This window comes from Helianthus annuus, chromosome 5, assembly GCF_002127325.2.
Source record: "Helianthus annuus cultivar XRQ/B chromosome 5, HanXRQr2.0-SUNRISE, whole genome shotgun sequence".
Classification (NCBI taxonomy): domain Eukaryota; kingdom Viridiplantae; phylum Streptophyta; class Magnoliopsida; order Asterales; family Asteraceae; genus Helianthus; species Helianthus annuus.
Window position 1 is genome coordinate 33,069,049 of NC_035437.2, and position 21,527 is coordinate 33,090,575.

The 21,527-nt window shown below is 35.2% G+C and overlaps 2 protein-coding genes and 2 long non-coding RNA genes across 4 annotated transcripts; 3 read left to right on the plus strand and 1 right to left on the minus strand.

The window, feature by feature from the left end:
- Positions 1 to 658: 658 nt before the first annotated feature.
- On the minus strand, positions 659 to 2,808 carry LOC118492464. The gene is made up of 3 exons (XR_004893882.1): positions 2,482 to 2,808; positions 2,082 to 2,333; positions 659 to 982 (listed from the first exon to the last, which is right to left on the minus strand). It is a non-coding gene; the product is annotated as an uncharacterized LOC118492464 (long non-coding RNA).
- A 10,318-nt stretch (positions 2,809 to 13,126) lies between these two features.
- LOC110943278 lies at positions 13,127 to 14,451 on the plus strand. The gene is made up of 3 exons (XM_022185026.1): positions 13,127 to 13,250; positions 13,319 to 13,990; positions 14,243 to 14,451. The coding sequence occupies exons 1-3, from the start codon at positions 13,127 to 13,129 to the stop codon at positions 14,449 to 14,451; spliced, it is 1,005 nt and encodes a 334-aa protein (XP_022040718.1).
- A 1,984-nt stretch (positions 14,452 to 16,435) lies between these two features.
- On the plus strand, positions 16,436 to 21,507 carry LOC110940715 (shikimate O-hydroxycinnamoyltransferase). Its single transcript, XM_022182274.2, has 2 exons — positions 16,436 to 16,978; positions 20,390 to 21,507. Exons 1-2 carry the CDS (start codon positions 16,571 to 16,573, stop codon positions 21,359 to 21,361), a joined length of 1,380 nt encoding a protein of 459 aa, XP_022037966.1. The 5' UTR covers positions 16,436 to 16,570; the 3' UTR covers positions 21,362 to 21,507.
- On the plus strand, positions 18,292 to 19,486 carry LOC118492465. The gene is made up of 2 exons (XR_004893883.1): positions 18,292 to 18,962; positions 19,253 to 19,486. It is a non-coding gene; the product is annotated as an uncharacterized LOC118492465 (long non-coding RNA).
- Positions 21,508 to 21,527: the final 20 nt, after the last annotated feature.

Below are 21,527 nucleotides of genomic sequence, written 5' to 3' on the forward strand. Positions count from 1 at the left end.
TGAGCATTCAAAGAAAATGTTACATTATATGTACCATTTTAAAAGAAAAAAATAAAACAAAAAAACTTTATATTTTCTGTATAATGTTGAGAAATGTAAACACCCAGTAAGATTCACATAAATGGTATTTATATATTCATCAAACCTCAGACATCTACATCAGATGTAATTCTCCTTTTTCCATGCTTTTACTTTTGATGTAATTCTCCTTTTTTCGTTTTTTATATACATCAGATGTTTTGTTTCTTTTTTATATTTAGATGTAACTAACACAAAAATTGTTACCTAAATTTACGCCACATTTGTAATAACGCACTTTATTTCTGTAACAAATGTTACATATAAACGTAATAAATTTTATGTCACATATGTAACAACCACTTTTTTGTAACAAAAAAAATGTAACACATCTTTGTTTCTGTAAGAGGCACTTTATTTTTACAATAATCTGGAAAAAAATAACAACACACTTTATTTTTACAATAATCTAAAAAACTGTAACAATGCACTCTATTTTCAGTAACGTACATTATTTCTGTAACACAAAAAAAGTAACAGCCATTTTTGCCATGATTGTTACGTTTCTAACACAAAAAAAAAAAAATGTAACAACACACTTTATTTTTACAATAATCTAAAAAAGTGTAACAATGCACTTTATACCCAGTAACACACATTATTTATGTAACACGAAAAAATGTAACATGCATTTTTTCTTCGATTGTTACATTTGTTCGTCGACCAACTCGACCTCTGCCAACGGGTCTTGGCATTGGATACAAATGCCCGCGGACCACTGGGCTGGCGGTAGGTGATTTTGGTGCCTGAACTTTGCCTCATCGGGTCCCGCTTCAAGGAGTTAGGGCTAAAAGAGGTGTTGCGTTGTCATCAACGTTCTTATTATTACCTTTTTTGGTTTGACGAACTCCACATCTCAAATCTGGCATCTTCATACATCATCCAACCTCCACGAAAGATATACCTATAAAGAAAATCAAGAAATCACCTTCATACATGCACAAGTTCATAAACTAATTCAAGAAAAAGGTAATATCTTTTTATGCATCCTACCATTTACTCTAAAACGTAAATTTACACTGATAAAATAACTAAAGTGGTCCTGCAAGAAAAACCATTAGGATGCTTTTGAACAAATCTTTAAAATGAAAGCGTTTGCCCTAATATAAAACATCATCATAAATCCATAGTTTTGTTTCTATACATGTTTAATATTCTTTTTAAACGGCCATTTATTGTGTAGTGTTAAGTTGCAATGTTGACATTATCTCGTAAAATAAAATATACTTCCATTTCCAAGACTTTTACCATCTTAGAGACGGTGTGCGCCACCACCAACTCCTACGGTCAAAATGGGGGAGTAACCAACCACATGTCCTAAAGTAAGCGGGTGGTACCCGAAATCTCCACTAGAGATTCCAGCCTCCTTATCATTAAGCCATAGTGTGGGGACTACCATCTTGAACCAATATTGACCAGAGTGAAAGGCACACAAAGAAATGAACTATCTTGAATCAAATTCATGTATAAAACTTGATTAATCAAACACAACATAGTGGATTATAACAATACAAAGAAGCATACACGAACGTATGCAAATGTCGAAATAAATTTTAGAACAAAATTGGATCCAAACCCATTTCAAAACTGGAACCAAACCTAGTTTGCAACAAAACTGGATCCAAACCCATTTCAAAACAAGAAACAAACAACCTAATATGCTGGTACATTTTTTAAATATGACCAAAAAGTGTAACCTTGAATATATTTACCTTTCAAAAAATATAAAAACTTATTTCATAAAAAACAATTTGTGTCAGAATACAAAAAAATGGTATTGTTAATGCAAGTGTAACCTCACATATTGTTACCTTCTAAAAAGTATAAAAACTTATTTCATAAAAAAAATTGGGTCAGAATAAAAAAATAATATTGTTAATACAAGTTTAACACGTTTGCTACCAAACAAACCACAATATCATCTGTGGGTTTTTCCCCTCTACCACCAAAGAAAAGAATTCTAATAACAAACTACAAGCATTATAACTGGGGTGTCATAATACCTAAAAAAAATACATACTTCCAGATAAAACTGATCTGTGGATATCAACTCTGTAAAAGTACAATTCTGAACACCATCGTCATCATCGTTGATGCCGTTTGGATGCAGATCTGAGTCTCCATAGAAAAAAAAACAAAAAAAAGTCAAAAAGATCCCATAAAAATCTAAACGTCAAAAAGGTAATATGCTCATGTGCTCGTATGCATCTGGGCTCAGCAGAATCGTCCACGTTTTCGTTGAAAACCTTCAATTGCTGAATAACACACAAATGTCAGAAAAAGGTAAATATCAAACACTTACGAAAAAAAAGTAAAAATCTATGTGATCTATAATGATAATGTTCTCGCTACAACTGAAAAATTGTACATTTCATAAAACTAAATAAAAAATGTATGACTCACCTGGAAACTCTGTAGAAATAGGTTTCGGATCTTCAACAACTCTGCTCTCAGCCAATGCATCTTCATTAAGTGCAAAATTAGGTAAAATATTATGTGGGATAACATTTAAGGGTGAACCCGTTAAAGAAGCTTCTGGATCTTCATTGAATGACGCCGTACCACCGGCAACACTCCGTGGTGGTTGGATATTCAAGTCAACCATGCTTAATGCAAATTTTTTGTGAATGGTGTTTCTGGGTGTTCACTCTCATCCACTCTCTGTTTGGAGAAAATCAAATGTGGGAGAGGAGAAAATAAACAAAAAGTTACATACATAAAATAAACAAAAAGTTGTCATAGTACAAAGTACACATCACATTAAATGTGGGAGAGGAGAACAAGCAAAGCAGGCATCGTCTCTCTCTCTCTGATACATATTCAGACAAAAATGAGTAAATGACAAAGTTGCCCTTGGTTGCATCTTTATACATATGGTGATGTGGCTAAATCCTAGCCACACAACAGGGTTTACTGAGTTTTCTTAACTGGGGTGAGTTTTCTCATTATAATTAGCCTATATATATATATATATATATATATATATATATATATATATATATAGGGGAGAAAGAGAGAGAATAAAGAGCAAATACAAATAAATTTATCATAGTACAAATGGTACGAAGTGAAGAAAACTCAAATAAAGCACGGCAACATTTTTGTAAATATATGTTTGAATACTTTAGAATAATTATATAATTACTTTTGGATATGTTTGAGTTGGATCAGATTTACTATAAGGATCGAGTACTATACAATTCATTCGCTTAACGTGTTCGGAGTGCGGAATCCAAGGAACACGGTGTAGTGAATCAAAACATACAATAAAAAAACACATCTAAATAAAATCAAGCTTGAATTATGATGGGTGTTTATATGCAATTCCCCACAATTTCTCTCTGTAGAATGTAATAAATGAAACCCTAGAAAGTGTTTAACAAGTCTTACAAACACAAGCTTGATCACTCTATTATATCTATAGTAGTTATATAGGTAATAATTACTTTAGAGTGATTATATGTAAAGTAATTATACTCGTAGTGTTAATTATACCAAAAGCTTCTGAATTATTTTTAGTGTATGGATTTTTAAGGGTCCGATCCCATCAATTTGGATTTTGAGAGTCCGGCCCTACCAAATTTTCGTTCAAGCTCGACCACTAAAGCCGTCCTCTGTTAAAGTAATCAAATAGACTCTTTAAGTTAAAATTTAAATCCTGCTAATGGTTGTTCTTTTAAACTTCCCACTAAATTCTTTAGATGGAGACCATGTTCGTGAGTTATGTTCCCCTAAACCTTTTTGAAATTAAACCTAACTAGCCGATTTAAAATTGTATCCTTTTTTTTTAACGGCAAATGTTACACATCAATAATTTTTAAATACTTCCTTTACTCAGGTTTGAACACGAGACCTCCCTTTTAAGAGACAAATGCCTCTACCAAATGAGCTATCCCACATTAGCATTTAAAACTATATCCACCAAATTACATTTTAGTTAAAGCATGACGAGTATATAAAATGTCAATAATTGTAATGTTAATTATGGTTTGATGTGAAGACAATATGATTTATGATTTATGTATCACTCGGTTTGTTTGCATCCATATATTATACATATCAATTGAAAGTGTTCATGAATGGTGTTTCAATATTTTATTTTAAAATGTTGATTTTTTTAAATTTTATTTTCAAGTATTTATTTATTTTTAAATACTATTTTATTCAATCATTTAGTTTAACTTTTCTAATAACTTGCGTTTATTAGTTTAGAAAAAAATGCGCAATCATGTTTTTTTAACATTGCAGTATAACTTTCATTGAAAATGGATATTGTGCTGGAGGTGTACCAGACGGAACCGAAAGCGACAATGAATGGTAATTATTATTTTGAAGTACTTTTAAAAAAATTATTATTTATCATTTATTTTGATTTTTTTTCTAATAATCTGTGTTTATTTTTTCCGATATTGTGATAAAGTTTTTTTTTTTTTTAAATAGATAATGTGCCGCTAACGTACCAAAACGTACCGAATCAATTGAACAACATTTGTATCGATACCGCTATTAATTTTTTTTATTGTTTTACTTTTGATAAACTGGCACCATATCGTTATTATACCATAAGAAACCAAACGAACAACATTTGTACCGGTTTATACAACTTTGTCTGCAATGATATATGAATAATGATATCAATACTGTGACGATCTGAATCAATCAATATCGTTTGAACATTGGTCTCGGTACCCATGTTCATTTTTGTCGTTTTCAGTCTACTGAGTTCTATACGAAGTACATGTATCATACCGGTATTGTAGCGAACCAAACCAAACCGACACCAGTCCAATTCTTGCGGTAATGTATCGCCGCAACGCGCGGTCAAATGACCTAGTTCTTGTAATTATGATTTGTGTCGAAACATGCCTTCATAGATGGATTTTTGAAGAATTAGTCGGTCAGTGATGACTTGTAAATTTGTCTCGTTTTTAATATCGTCTTTAACACTACAATGTCACTCTATTGTCACAACCAATAATTTGTTCACATGAGACTTTGTAGTCTTGACACATGTTAGTTTCATGACTTGTAAACAAGTCTTTATCTTCATCACCAACTTTGACGATGTTTCAACTAACTTGCTACTAGTTGGGTTTGACGTTAACAGGAATATAATACTGAAATAGCATGACTTGATATAAGTGTTGCAAAACATCCAACCAAACAGAATATTAAAAGAATACACTCACAACTGCTACCAAAATAAATCTAACAACAAAATTTTCGTGTATCTAGAAGTACGAGGCCAGGAAGAGGACAAGTGTCGTAAAGATTCTAAGCCCCTGAGGTTGCCTGTACGAATATTTTTCGACGATGATAGGTTGAGTTCAAGTTCGGCTTTGATGTCATTTGCATTAATACTATTGATCCGTATACGTTGAGTTTTAAGTTGCTGGCCATCGCAAGCGTATTACTTGGCCCTCGTGCTATAATGAAAGGGGCTATGCTATATGACATAAATATTGAGACAGGTAAGAATGATTATCTATAGAAGATGATTGATATATTTTATATGAAACCTTTTCTTGAGGGTTTTATGGAAGTTTAGATGCAATTATGGATGCCTCATGAAACTTCAAAGTTACAATTGGATCTTTTCTTTTCTTGATAAAGAAACTTGCTAGCTAATTTAGTTCAATTGGATTTGACAATTCACAATTAATTATGAATTTTTTCTTTCTCTTTTTGCTAGTTTTATGCTACCATAATGAAAATCGAAAGTTGCATGCACGCATATTTTACAATTTGAAACGATGTGAATTATGAAATCATTGTGCATGACTCTCTTTGGAGTATACTGAAATAATATGGCCGAGTTAATTTTTTTCTATTTGTTTAATAGAAAAGGGGAACCCAAGTTGTGTTTGATCACAAGAGTAGATGGATTCAGCGAAAAGAAGAGTCAACTTACTGGTTCAATTAGCATAATGTGTTATCATAATTCATAACTAGAAAATCAGCAGGTTTAGAAAGCAAGAAACATCAAAGTGATTTTGGTCTAGCGGAATTAAGATGTGTAAAATGGTGTCCCTTCCAATAACGTCGAGGTTTCGAGTCCCGCTGTGGAAAATGATATGAATTAGAAGTAACTTCGATTGTGGTTAACAAACAAGGAAAATGAGAAATGTAAAGCCAAAGTAATGAGAGTACTATAAGCTTTGATAACCAAGCCCTTGGAGCCTGCTTAAGACCATAAATGGTCCTTTTAAGTAGGCAAAAATGACGCAGATGAGTCTTGTAAACAAAGTCGGGGGTTGTGCCATATACATTCTTTGAGAGATCACTACAAAGTCGGGAGGTTGTTCCCAATACCCCACCTTTTAAAGAAAGCCACTAATAAAGTTAATCGAATAGTAGGTGTTTAACAACTGGCCTAAATGTCTCAGCCTAATGAACATCTTCAATTTGATGAAAACCCTTATCAACCAGTAAGTTACGTGTGACTCTTTGTATTTTCAACTGACCTAACTTCTCGACACGTGTCCAAACTCGATCGGGATTTAACTTGTGAAAAGTTAGGGGACTAGAATTGTCATTGTGCAACATGTAAGTTCAGGGACTAAATGTGCAAATTTAGAAAAGTTATACATTACGAACTGTAATGTCTTCGTCTTCCAGTCAATAATGCAACGTGGACGGAGCTGTAGTAGCTTAACAACGTGGAGGCAACTACAGTTTTGATAGCCAAAAGACAAGGGGGTACGTGCACCAGTGTCTCAATTGTTGAGTGTTATGTGCCTTATGTCAAAGGCTTGATGCAAAACTACTATTGAGCCGGGGATCTCACTGGAAGCAGCCTCTCTATTCCTACGGGGAAGAGGTAAGGCTATCTACATCCTACCCTCCTCAGATCGTACCTTAGCTTTGCTATTCATAACACAGCTTAACATAACCCAACTCAACAAATGTGGGATGGCCTTTTCACAGGCTATGGATTTGGAAATCAACATGTCATGAAACAAGAAGAAGAACCATCAAAGAATTTAGCTAACTGGAATCAAGTAAAGAGGCCACGATCAAGACTACCATTATAACTTGAGTGGTGATTCGGGACATGGAATGCAATATCAAGGCATTGAGCAAGATCCAATCGTGATATTTAGCAGTGGTACTTCTATGCATAACACACCTCAACATAGACTAACTCAACAAATGTGGGATGACCTTTTCACAGGCTATAGATTCAGAAATCAACATGTGCTGAAACAAGAAAAAGAACCATTAGAGCATTCAACTTAGTAGAATCAAGTAGAGAGGCCAGCGTCACCACCATAATTTATCACCTTAGTTGTTGGCAAAGATGTCGTTACTATGCATAGACCTTGAAAAACTATGTAGAAATCAGGATCACGTTCTGAATGCCCTCAAATCATCACTACCCTAACATTCCAGATGATGAAGGTGAAGAATATGAACCCATGGAACTCGAGCATCCATTAGGATCCACTGAAACTTATGACGCTATCGAAGTAGAGATAGATAATCCCTTACCACCTTATAATCAATTAGTGACAGAAGAAGCGTGTTATCAAGCTTATATATACAAAAGAATTTTTTTGATGTGAGACTTCATTTGTGCCAAACAATCCTCATCTTAGACCCAACACCATGTGATGTGAGTTTGAATTTACACCATATAATCCTCATCTTAGACCCAATATAGTGTGATGTTAGTTTGAACTTGCAATAAAAAATCCTCATATTAGACCTATTACTATGCAATTAAGCCTCCTCTTTAATGGTAGTTCACCAACTATACCTGATTTGCGTTTAGTAGTGGAACTGAAACTTATTTATCGCGAGTTATAATAAGGTTCTCTTCTCTACAATCTTTACCATCTAGAATTAAATGGTTGATGTGGCATCAGTTATACATATTTTTAGTGCATAATTACCCCCATTTAAGTTACTCTTTATGACTTTATAGTTGAAAATACTACCTAAATCGTTCCTATTTGGTAATTATAGAATTGTAAGGTTTGTGGATAAAAAGAAGCGAAACACGAGGCAAAAATCCAAGATTCCAAGAAAATCAGCTAAGTGCTAGAAAAGCACAACCATGCTAGGCTATGGGTACGACCGTGCAAAGCAACCCAACAACACAATTCCATCCAAGTTTGGTAACATAAGTCTATGGATGAGGAGGCACAACAATGCAACACTTTGACACACTCGTGCATGAATAAGACAAGGAGTAGAAGCTTCGAGACCCGACAAGACTGATATCTTTTCAAGCCTTGTCTGAACACTTGCCCATGCATGACCGTGCATAACCTAGGTACGACCGTGCCTATAATGAAATGCAACAGAAAGGACGGGAAAGGACGAGAAGGGCAACCAACTGTAGGGGAAAATATGAAGCATGACCATGCCAAACCATGCACGGTCGTGCGCCCCTTTACTCTGCCAGCCTATAAACAGAGTCCTTGGTTGCCCATTTTCCTCATCCCATTCCAGTCATTCCGCTCTCATTTTTCACACTGATGGGTGGTTGAAAAGCCGTTGCTTTATCGCTTTAAAGTATATGTTTTACATGAATTTGAACTTTGAATAGCCTACTTTGATTGGAATTGTGTTTTGCAAGTCTGACAGTGTTTAAGGAGCTAATTGGAAGCTTTACGGAGCATCAGGAAGCATTTGGGATCAACCAGGTGCAAGATATGAACAAAATGAGAAACTGGGATTGCACATCGCGTCGCCGACGCACTCCGTCACCAAATGAATCCCATATCTAGTAGAATAGCGCGTCGACAGAAAACCAGCTTAGGACATCACGCTGTCGACGCGCTCCTTGGCCGTCGGCGACGCATGCTGGTTTTTGTTGACGCTGAATTTCACATTTTGGCTAGTTTGACCTGGTTTGGACCAATCTTTTGGGGTTTATACTAGGAGTTATGAATTTTGAAAATATTCTATTGTTCTTGGACCCATCATACACCTATTCCTTCATCTCCAATTATCAACAATTATCCACCATCATCAACCACTACAATCCTAACCCTAATCCACCATCACCATCATCATCATCTCTCCATCCAATCCACTATCACCATCAAACCCAAAACCCTAACCATCATCCATCATCATTTCCAAGATTTAAGATTATGTCCAAGTTCATGTGCTCCTCATCCGGTGATCACATTCCATCATCCATGAGCGGCTAATCTCTCGGGTTTCACCCAGGTGTAGATTTTTGTAAGAATTCTAGTGTTTCAACATTTTATATTTAATTTATTTTGTGAGAACTTGCGTTCGAATATTTGAAGTTTATTATAATTGTCTTACGTTTGTATTGAGTTTATGAATTGTTGAATGAGTTATGAAAATTAACTTCGTGAAATGAATATGCGTAATCATGCCTCATCATAGAATAGGATTTATATGTTCTTGGTAGAGAAGTGCACTTCAGTCCGTTCTTGTAACATTGATAACTTTGGCACCTAAGCCACGTGACATTAAATGCGTTAATAATCAAATTCAACTGAATCAAGTTAAAACGTGTAGGATCCCTAGGTCTTGCGATTATCGAACCGGGTGTGAACTTTGTTCTATATTATTGTTCTAAGTCAAGTAATCAAGTTTTCGTCTAATTCCAAGTAATCATAGTTTTGTAGTTAATATCAAATACGTCGGTTCATTTCGACACCTTTTCAAAACAAACAAAATAATTAATCCAAATAGCAAGTTTCATAATCATGACAAAACCTTCATAATCGATCAAGTCCATACACAATCCACAAACTCTTCGTGGATCGACCCCTTACTACCACTAATGCATAGTTAAGGGTAATCTGGGTATATAAATATTATCTTTGACCGGACCACGACACTCTAATCACATTTGAGAGTTCACTAGGAGTTTGTGATCACTCCAAGAAAACACTTAATAGCTTAGTTTAAGAGAGAGAGAGAGAGAGAGAGAGAGAGAGAGAGAGACTTGTAATGAACAACCTTCATTTAATTGTTTGATTCTTACACTTGATTCACCATGGTTTTTCCTATGATCATTATTTGTGAAGAAGTTACTATGGCCATTCTTGGCTAAACTATCTGTGCTGCTTGAGTTGTAGATGAAACTTAGTATGAATTAAATGTTTAACTTAAGCAAAGTGGTGTGTTATGTCCCTGATAATTCTTTCTACCATTCTTCTTCTTGAATGAGGCTTGTGATCCGGTTTTGGTCTTTGATCTTGTGGGTGTTCTTAATAAACTTAGTGGTGTGAAGCCGATTAGTACACCTATGGTGTGTGACAACCCATAAACTAGTAGTGGGTCTCATTTTGGTAGTGGTTAGCTTATTTGTGGAAACACATCTTGTGATCCACCCTCACTTATCAAGGATATCATTATTGGCCTACACGGTCTATATGCTATGCTTTAATGACAAGCCAAAACTTGGTTATGCCACTTGTCTAGCACGTTGTATATGTTAAATTTGGTGCGGGCCAAGAGTTGGTGAACCCATGTTAAAATCTATATGTCTTTATATATGTTTTATTATTATAACGCCACCCATTAAATAAAGATCAATTACCTCAATCAATTAATCTCAAGTGTCATTAGCACCTGTACGGAGCACCATAACATATCTTTGAAGGATGGAACCCATAAGTAGGGACTATCATTAAGGATCGCAAAATATAGTATTATGGAAGAAGAATAAGAAGAAGGATCGCAAAATATAGTGTTATGGAAGAAAAATAAGAAGAAGAGTAATTGGATGTATTAAACCCATACTAAGTTGATTTGTCTTTAAAAGAAGTCTTCTTCTAAGCAAAGGCAATGAATTAACTTTAAATCAGCTATAATTCTATTTTAACCACAAATTCATAGTCTGTAAATTTAATGGAAAGACTTAATAGGGTCTTTTTCTTAAAACCACCACATCATTTTGCCAATATTCTAACTATAATTCATCCCAAGTGGAGTCGAGAACTCAGAGCGGCACTCTTCGTGCTCTTGATATTCTCTACTAATTCTCTATTATTTGCTTTTATTTTCTGGTTTTAATATTAAATTGACAAAAAAAAAAAAAAAAAACTAACTAACTAGTCGGTAATTTAAAGTTGAGTAGTTAAAGTCGTGTTCTTTGGATTTGATCATTGGTTCTTACATAAACTTTACCACAAACGATAGGTACACTTGATTATTGTGTGTATCTAGTCTAAGTAATAATCGTTTCTTGTAAATTTAAAACTACATAAAGGTATTTAAAAGTTTTTAAGTTAACTCCTCTAGTCGTGTTAAAAGTTACTAAAACTAACTACTAATTAACACACATCAATGGTCTAAATCATTTTTTCTTAGAAGATACTCTGATTTTATACATAAAAATCTAACAATTTTCTATGGTCATGTGTGAGCAACTTCTGTTGACTCCTCTTGGTTCTCCCTCTAAGGCAATGTTTGAGCATGCCTCTAATCATGTTGTTCTGCCTCTAAGGCCATGTGTGAGCATGCCTCAAAATCGTGTTACCTAGGGAACATTATCCACATAGTAAGTGAGTTGTGGCTCAAATATAACAAGTTTGGTATGTATATTTAACTACGTACTAAACGTATGGAAGAGAATTGAGAAGTGACCGAGATTATGCGGGATAGACAATGGGCTCAAGACTTTGAATTCTACTCGAAACCGCACGACCACCTAACCGGAAAAACGTTGAAGATAGCGTTACAACAAAAGGAGCGAATCGAAAAAAATATAATCTTTGAGTTTTTTATTTTATTCTATTATAATGTTTTTTAATTTTAGTGTAATGCTTTTTAATTTAATGAAGTGGTTTTTGAAATTAATTATAAAAAATTGCAAAATTAATAATTGAGTAATGATGAGGTGGGTGCTTTATGACTACACTCTCTTGTGATATAATGCCCCATAAAGCCCCTTTATAACGTGTTTCGTCACTTGTCACATAACACTCTTAAAGGGGCTTTATGAGTACAAGTTTAGAATTATGTTAGTTAAATATTTTAAAAATAATGAAGAATAAAGATAGTTCTTTTTTATTAGTGATTTCTAATTTTTTTTATTATTTAATGTGATTTGATGTAAATAAAGTTAATACTCAAAACAAATACCATAAATTAAGCACATGGTACAACCCTATACAACATAAACAAACTAATAAACATGTGGTACAAACCACATATACACTAACATGTTTCAAATTGATAGTTTTGAAGCCAAATAAAAAAAAAACCCAAAGTTAATACCCAAAATAAATACTACAAATTAAGCATATGGTACAACCCAATACAACATAAACAAACTAATAAACATGTGGTACAAACCACATATACACTAACATGTTTGAAATTAATAGTATATAATTATAACGATTAAGTGTATTCGCAATTGATTTTTCATCTTAATCTATATAATTATACAAAAAATCACTACTTTTTCTCTCTACTTTTTAACTAAATATTATTTTTTTATACTTTTATCATTATTTTTTTTATCTCTCTTTCAATCACAATCACTTCAAAAATATTAAAAAGTTATAGAAAGATTAATAGTGTTTTCTCTAAATTTAATCATGAACAAAAACATTTTCTTTCTCCTTCACTCATAATGACTAACAATCACTCTATACAGGATACACTCACATAATTATGAAGGATCAGATGTGAATGCTTTAAAAAAACTAATAAAGTAGTATAACTATTATGTAACCCTAAACTAACCAAAGCAAATGAAACCCGTAAGACCAAGCGGTATGGGGGCCGGCTTAGGCCCAGCGAGGCCCGGCGCCGGTCCCCCACACCGCCCCCTCGCCCTGTCCCGTCCTTTCCGGCTCCCTCTAGACGATCTCGACGGGCCTTGTTTTTGAAAATATAGCCGTTGAACGGCTATAACATTTAATAAAAAAAAATTCCCTTTTTCTATAAAACCATCTCATTTTATACCATTTTTCACCATTTTCTCCTCACTTTCAACCCAAAACACTCTCATTTTTATACCATTCTTTTATAAAAAAATATCTTTTCATCCACAATGACATCTAATTCTTGGTAGTCCTCGTCTTCTTCGGACGAAGAGGAGATGTTTTTCGCAAACGCTGTGGTAAAGGCGGCGCAGATTCTTATGGAGGAGGAAGAGGAAGAGGAAGACGTCTCGTCTGAAAGCGTTATTACCAGACGAATACAAATTAACAGAGACCGCCAAGGTTTGTCATTAATAAATTTTATTATCCTTATTCCTTATTTCCTCGTATTTATATATTTTTTACGACAGGAGCGCATGAGAAATTGGTGAACGATTATTTTTCGGATGTACCCCTTTACAATGCGAACATTTTCAGACGAAGGTTCCGAATGAGTCGCTGGTTATACAAACGGATTGCTGATGATTTGGCGGGGCTAGACCCGTTTTTCACGCAACGACCCGATGCTCGGAATTATGAAGGGTTCAACACGTTAAAAAAGTGTATTGCGGCCATTCGCCAACTGGCGTACGGGACAGTGGCCGACGCTTTGGACGAGTACTTACAGATGTCGGCAAGAACTACGCGGGAATGTTTGTATCGGTTTTGCCATAATGTTGTGAAACTGTATAGGAAACAATATTTGCGGAAACCAAACGCGTATAATGTTCAACAGTTGTACCAAACTCATGAAGCACGGCACAAGTTCCCAGGAATGCTTGGTAGCATTGATTGTATGCATTGGGCGTGGCATAACTGCCCGAATGCGTGGCTAGGCCAATACACGCGAGGTGATCACGGCCATCCAACCTTAATACTTGAGGCCGTGGCGTCACAAGATTTGTGGATCTGGCATTCTTTCTTTGGTCTCCCTGGTTCACTCAACGACCTCAACGTGCTATACCAATCGGCGATCTTTAGCGATGTCGTTAATGGAACCGGTCCGGACACCCGTTTTACAGTTTCTGGGGTTGAGTATAGACGTGGGTATTATCTTGCTGACGGAATATATCCGTCTTGGTCTACAATTGTCAAGACTATTCCATTTCTAGAGGACGAAAAAAGGAAAAAATTCGCTAAGCGTCAAGAAGCTGCAAGAAAAGACATCGAACTTTGTTTTGGTGTTTTACAAAAAAAATGGGCCATCATTCAACAACCGGCACGTGCGTTCACACCGAAAAGATTGTGCCTTTGTATGTACGCTTGCATTTTGCTCCATAACACGATTATTGAAGACGAAGGTCGGGCGATCTGTGAGTATGATGAGAATGCATCTTACGGGAATACTTTCCCGGTAGATCTGACGCAACAGGATTTAAACTCGTGCACGCTAACCAACGACTACATGCATGCAAACCTTCAACAGGATTTGGTAGAACATATATGGAACAACGCGAACGACGGGGACGGTGACGAAGACGAAGACGAAGACGAAGACAAGTAGTGTAATTTTTATAAATTTTTAAATGTTGTCTTTTTTTAATTAATTTTAGGTAGTGTAATTTTTTTTAGGTTATGTAATTTTTATTTATGTTATGTAGTGGATTTTATTATCTTCCTTTATGTCTTATTTTTATTTAAATTTTGAATTATTTTTATAAAGTTAGACAAATAAAAACGTTAAACAATAAAAAATAAACAATAAAAGTTAAAGAAATAAAATAAATTAAACAATAAAAAATTATGTGGGGTAGCCTCATCTTCCACCCCCCTCAAAAAGCAAGGAGGCCCATCCTCCATGGGATGGTGGGTGATGTTACGCCTACGTGACGGCCCATCCTTATGGGGATGAACCTCCCCACACCCACTATTCTAATTGAGATGATATCAGTGATTTTAGAAACTCCATTTGGTTGACAAATCTTGATCGATGATATCACTTACTATAGAAACTCAACTTGGTTGAAAAAATGCAATTAGCACTACTGCACTAGTACACAAAACACCAAAAGGTGCGGTGAATTTTTGTGTACTTGTGTAGGTTCGGCACAAATGCACAAAGTCAGGTCTATAATTTGAAAAGAAAACAATACTTTGAGAAGTCACAGAAATTTTGAGATTTTTATTTGGAAAACTATAATATATGCATAAAAGTAAACTAAAAAGTATATTGGTGGGTTGGTTATGTATAGTGAGTGCCATGTAAATTTGGTGGTTCCTTTTAACCTGTGCAGTTGACCTAATTCATGACCAAAGGTCAATCGATGATGCAATAATTTGGTTTCATTACATCTGTCCATTTTATTTTTATAATAAAGTTAAGTTTTACTTAATTAAACCATATGATACAAATCTAGAAATGCGAAGGTCCGTTATTGAAATTTACATATGTTATTATATTTTTAACCAGAAAGGCTCATACACGTACACATTAAATAAATCTAATACATTCACATTTAAAAAGAGACATGATATGAACATAAAATCTTTTGGAGTTTTGTTTGTTGGATCATATAGATTTCACTACACTGAAGGTAAAGGGTTGTCATCATCATCATCATACTCAGTAAATCCCATCAATAGCAAAGCTAAGGTAGGGTCTGAGGAGGGTAAGATGTAGACAGCCTTACCTCTACCCCGTAGGAATAGAGAGGCTGCTTCCAGTGAGACCCTCGGCTCGACTGAAGGTTAAAGGGTAGAGGTACTAAATTAGAGCCATGAGAGCTGTCAATTAAAATTACTAATTTTTATTTTCATTGGTTGTAACACACTGTACCCTCTTCTAAATTCTTCATAAATGTTTATAATTATTATAAGAGCCAAAATAACTATGAAACATAATTATCTTTTTTATTAGCTTTTTTCGTATAATTGAAAGATGTTATAACGGAAAAAAATTCAAATAATAATATTGTTACGTAAAAAGCTCATAATAATTAAACATTATTAAACCTTAACTTGTTTTAGAGTATCAACAACACACGAAATCACAACCACCCAAAAGTCTACCCTCCCCATGGAAGTTTGCAACCCCCTCCTCCACCACCACCTATGGACAACTCGTGGCTACGAACCACACCCTCCCTCGATCAACCTTTGTCGACCTTGTCATAAAAACCACCCATTGTACATGTTTTTATATATATAGTTGAAACAAAAAAAATTAACTTTGTAAAACAATATTAAAACTTAATTTTTACTTAGTATTTTAACTCACACAAACATTGGTGAGAAAAATTCGATTTGTTTTCATAATAGTAAGTTGACAATTTTAGTATATAACTAACCCTTAATAAAATTATGTTAATCTATCTATCCATTTACCATCTAGTAGAAAAACTAGGCTAAAGGTGGTTGGTGAAATGAAGAAAAATGTTAAAAAAACATTTTTAAAAGGCAGCTTCAACCAACTTTTTCCCCATGATTTATAGTAATTCTTTAACACAATAACACACCCATTTTCCTATATAAATCTCCCCTTTTCTCTCTACTTTCCCACACATAATTCCTAATCAACTTTCAAATAATCAAACACTTTTTCTAAACAAACCTTTGGTTCCAAAGACCAAACCACTTGTTGTAAGTGTCAATTTTTTTTCACTTGTAGCGCACAAGCTCAAACAATGGGTTCGTGTGGAACAACTTTCTCAGTTAGTGTAAAGAAGCGAGACATCATCGCCGCCGCGTTGCCCGTCCAGGACCACTGGCTACCAATGTCTAACCTAGACCTACTCCTTCCACCACTCGATGTCGGGGTTTTCTTTTGCTACAAGAACTCTCTTCCACTTGATGAGAGCGTGGCGGTAGTGAAGAAATCACTGGCACAAGCGCTAGCGCAGTTTTACCCGCTGGCGGGTGAAGTTGTCCAAAACAACCTCGGTGAACCCGAGCTGCTTTGTAACAACCGTGGTGTGGATTTTATTCATGCACATGCTGATATGGAGCTTAAGAACATTGATCTCCACCACCCTGATGAATCTGTAGAGAGAAAGCTTGTTCCACTTAAAAAACAAGGTGTTCTTGTTGTTCAGGTATATATTTATGAATATCACATATCAGTTCATTAATTAGTTAGTTCTCAGTGAATATACAAAAAAAATATTATGCCGAGCGAAGGATTTGTTATTAGTTAATAACTTTAATGAGGTTCTTTTTTTTATCATTATAAAAAAAAGAATTATGAATTTACATCGAGATAGTTGGTAAACGGGCAATAAGATGCGCCGCTACCCTTTTTTGAATAGCAAAACTAAGCCTTTTAAAAACTATGTCCATAGATCTCGGGGTAATAATATTACTATGAGGTTTTGAATGAAATAAAAATAACCACCGGAATCATTGATTAAATCCTAACATTTTAACTTTATATTCAAAAGACCAAACTTAATTCTAGTTTTCTTCAATTAGTTAAAAAGGTACTAAATGAACTATGACTTATTATTTTCATGATTTGATATTTCATGAACCCTGAAAAGAAAAAAAAACTAATTGATATTGATATTTCATAAATATGAAAAGGACTCGGACAATATAACTTTGCAATAAGGGTGAAGGGGGTGCTCACCTAATAGGTGAGTCCCCTCTCTTACGTCAAACCAATCCCCGTGTGCCACGTCAACTCCCCTCTTAAACTCCCCTAACACCCCCATTTGATGGCGCCACTCCCCTATTAGGTGAATTGGGTTTTTTAAAAAAAAAAAAAAAAAAAAAAAAAAAAGGAAAGCATTGATTGGTTGAAAGTGGGCTGGCCCCACCACCTTTCCCCTCTCTCCTTCGGTGAGCCGCCACCCAATTCTCTCCCTCTCTCTTGTTCACCGAAGCAATGGCGCCACCCCCCGATTCGGGATTTCCCCTCCCCGATACCCTTTACCGATTGTGCCCCGCCCTCCCTAAATGCTAAAGTTCTTTCGTCTCTTTTGTTCGGACTTTTAATTAATGCTAAGGACAAGTAGACTATATGCAGTGACAACTGACACGTGTTTATATACTTTCAAGTGTCATGTCGTATTATAAGATTACCTATTTGTAAATAAAAATTAATACACTACAGTAAATTGTATCATAACTTTTTCATTAATAGTATAAAAACAATTATACCGATGGTATTATAGTCTCTTGGTATCTTGGTGGTGGGATAAGGTTTATGACCATTAGGTCATGAGTTTGATTCCCACAAAGAGGTTTTTCCCAGATTTATTGGGTTTCCTTCTTAATTGGTGTATAAACATTATTGCCTAGTGGAGATGGATATGATCGGGTGGTTCTGATGGTGGCACGATGATACTCCAGTGATCCGTCAGTGATCCAAATTTGCCGTTAAAAAAAAAGTATAAAAACAATTATATAATTCAAAAAAGGAAAAATTACAGTTTTCGTCCTTTATGTTTGTATTGGATTACAATGGATAACCTTTAACTTCAATAATTACAGTCACAGTCCTTTATTTAAAAAACTCGTTACACCGTAGGTCCTTTAATACTAACTAGGTTAAAATTTTAAGTTAAGTTAGCACATGTTCCTTACACATGAGGGTAAATCAGTAATTTCACTCGTTTATCTAAAATATATTTAACAAAAAGATAAAAATAATTTACAACAATAAAAAATTACATATAAATATAATAATCATCCCTCTTCAAACTCTGTATCTGAAACTTCAGAAAACCCCCAAGTTTCACCTTCATCTTCATAGCACAGCCTTATTCCGCCGCACCTCCATCTTCATCGCACAACCCTATTCCGCCGGAGATATAGTTCTTCATCGCATGCCACCCCTTCTCGTCGTTTAGAGTTCGTTTTTGTGGCTGGAGATCTGTTCTTCATCGCACACCGCTATGGTGGTATGGCGAAGACGAGCGGGACGATGGCGGAAGGAACGGCGGTGACGGCGGAAGGAGTGGGCTTCTGTTTTGGTCGGAGATCTTGTTGATTTGGGTCTCAACATCGGTAACGATAACAATAGAAGGGTCTAAACCCTAGCAATGGTGGCGGTTCCAGAACAGATCCGATGAGCAGGTATGTTTCGACCCTTAGATGGTGGTGATGGTTGTTAGTTTGGTGACAGTGGGTGGTTTTCTGTCAATGGTTAACTCTCTTAAGTGATTTGTTTGAAAATCTTATACACTCTGTTTTTAGATAGTTAATTATTTGTTGTTTAATGTGGAAAAAGATAATTTGTAAAAAGTAATGTGGAAAATTTTGTTATTATCATTGTTTTAGTGGCCACAATGAGACTGTATCCAATTTTGTATGCTTGTCTGTATCCACCATGCCTAATTACTAATAAAGTGGTGTTATGAGTTTAGGAGAAAGAGAGAGTGGTGGACGAGGCGGTTGTGGTGTTATGAGTTTAGAGAGAAAGAGAGATTGGCAGTGGTGGTGTTATGAGTTTAGAGAGAGAGAGAGAGTGACGGTGGAGTAGCTCCGATGATGGTGGTGGTCATGTCTTAGGCGGTGGCAGTGGTGGACTTGGGCAGTGGTTGACTGGTTTTATTTTAGAAAGAGAAAAAGAGAATGAAACAAGCAGCATTATTTATATACATGTTATTTTTTGGTTTTATTTATTAAATACCATTTAAATAAAATAGGAAATGACCAGACTACCCTTATGTAATTAGATTTGACTCAAAATTTTAACCTGGTTAGTGCTAAAGGACCTACGGTGTAACGAGTTTTTCAAATAAAGGACTTTGACTGTAGTTATTAAAGTTAAAGGTTATCCATTGTAATTTGATACAAACATAAAGGACAAAAACTGTAATTTACCCTTCAAAAAACTATTTTTTTTCTGTAAATTAATTATCTTATAAATAAGAGGACCACATCAACATTCTTGGATATCTGTTATCACGCATCCCATGTTTTTGTAATGCGCATGTGATACAACGAAAAAATTAGACATTGGTAATGACATAACACATGTTGATTTTTTAAAGTTAAAAAAATATAGTAATGTCATACGCAAATTAAAGGCCATACTAAAATCATAGCTAAAATCATAGATAATAAATGCCTGCGTTTATGATCTACTTTTTTTTAAAATAATAATAATAATAAACGATGCCATGAGGAAATCAACGCGTGCGCGTGCATGAGTTTTTAAGGGCGAAAATATTTATATTCGTATACGTGCACATGTTTCTTGTACACACCTTGAAAAATAAGGTAAATGAACTATGTTAAACTCTTTACACACTTGAGCACACATATGAACTTGTAAATGCATTATGTACATATTCGTATTGTGTAAAATGAGATAAAGCACCTTTTAAAATAATATTGTTTTATTTAAATAGTTGGAAAGAGAGAAGTTTACGCCTTTAAAAAGAGAGAAAGAATTGAAGCTTACGATTTATTTAGAACTGATACTCACTGTTGTTTTTCTACCATTCATTAATGCATTCTGATTTCATTTCAAATGTTTTATCCTTGTCCCAAAATAGGTCACCGAGCTAAGGTGTGGAGGTTTGGTAATTGGATGCTCATTTGATCACCGAGTAGCCGATGCATACTCGATAAACATATTCTTGACTGCATGGGCTGAAATTGCTCAATCCAAACCAATATCCAGTCTTCCATCTTTCAGGCGTTCCATGCTTATCCCTAGACACCCACCCATCATGAACACCTTCTACGACAAGTTGTTCCTACCCTTATCATCTCTCCCTCCACCGCGGTCCTTTTCGCCTATCAATCCCCTCATCAGCCGAATATACTACATGGAAGCCAAAGATATCAGTCTCCTTCAATCAAAATCAAGCTTCAATGGAAACCCAAAAAGAAGCAAGCTTGTATCATTTACTGCATTTCTTTGGAAGATAATGGCAGAGTGTGAAGATGGGCTCAACACATGCAAAATGGGCGTTGTGGTAAATGGGAGAGAAAGGCTAGATAAGGTCAACTTTGACAAACTCTCTTTGTCTAGTACCATGCCATGTTCAATGCAAAACTACTTTGGAAATGTACTTTCTATACCTTATGGTGAGGCAAGTTCGAGTGAGCTTAAGGAGATGCCTCTTAGTCGAGTAGCTGATATGGTCCATGAGTTTGTGTGTCCTGCAATGACTGAGGAACATTTTCTGGGACTTATTGATTGGGTTGAGTTGCACCGACCTGAGCCAGCAGTTGCAAAGATATATGTCAAAATGGACGAGAATGATGGTGAAGCCATAGTGGTGTCTTCAGGGCAACGTTTTCCGGTTGATAGTATCGACTTTGGATGGGGTAAGCCACAGTTTGGGTCATATCATTTCCCATGGGGTGGGCAAACAGGATATGTAATGCCTATGCCAAGTACAAGAAAGAATGGGGATTGGATAGTTTATATGCATCTTCTTGAAAAGCATTTGGACTTGGTCGAGACCAAGGGAATGAATGTGTTTAAACCATTAACTCCATCATACCTAGACCTCTAAATTTCTAGTGGCCATCTTCTACTATGTTAACACAACATTGTAATATATTTAAATTTGTGTACCACTCGATCTATCTTTTTAGTGAAACAATATACGTGTATAATCAGTTATCTTTCCATAATGGAATTATCCAAGGTTTGGGATTAGATATAAGTTTTATGACATA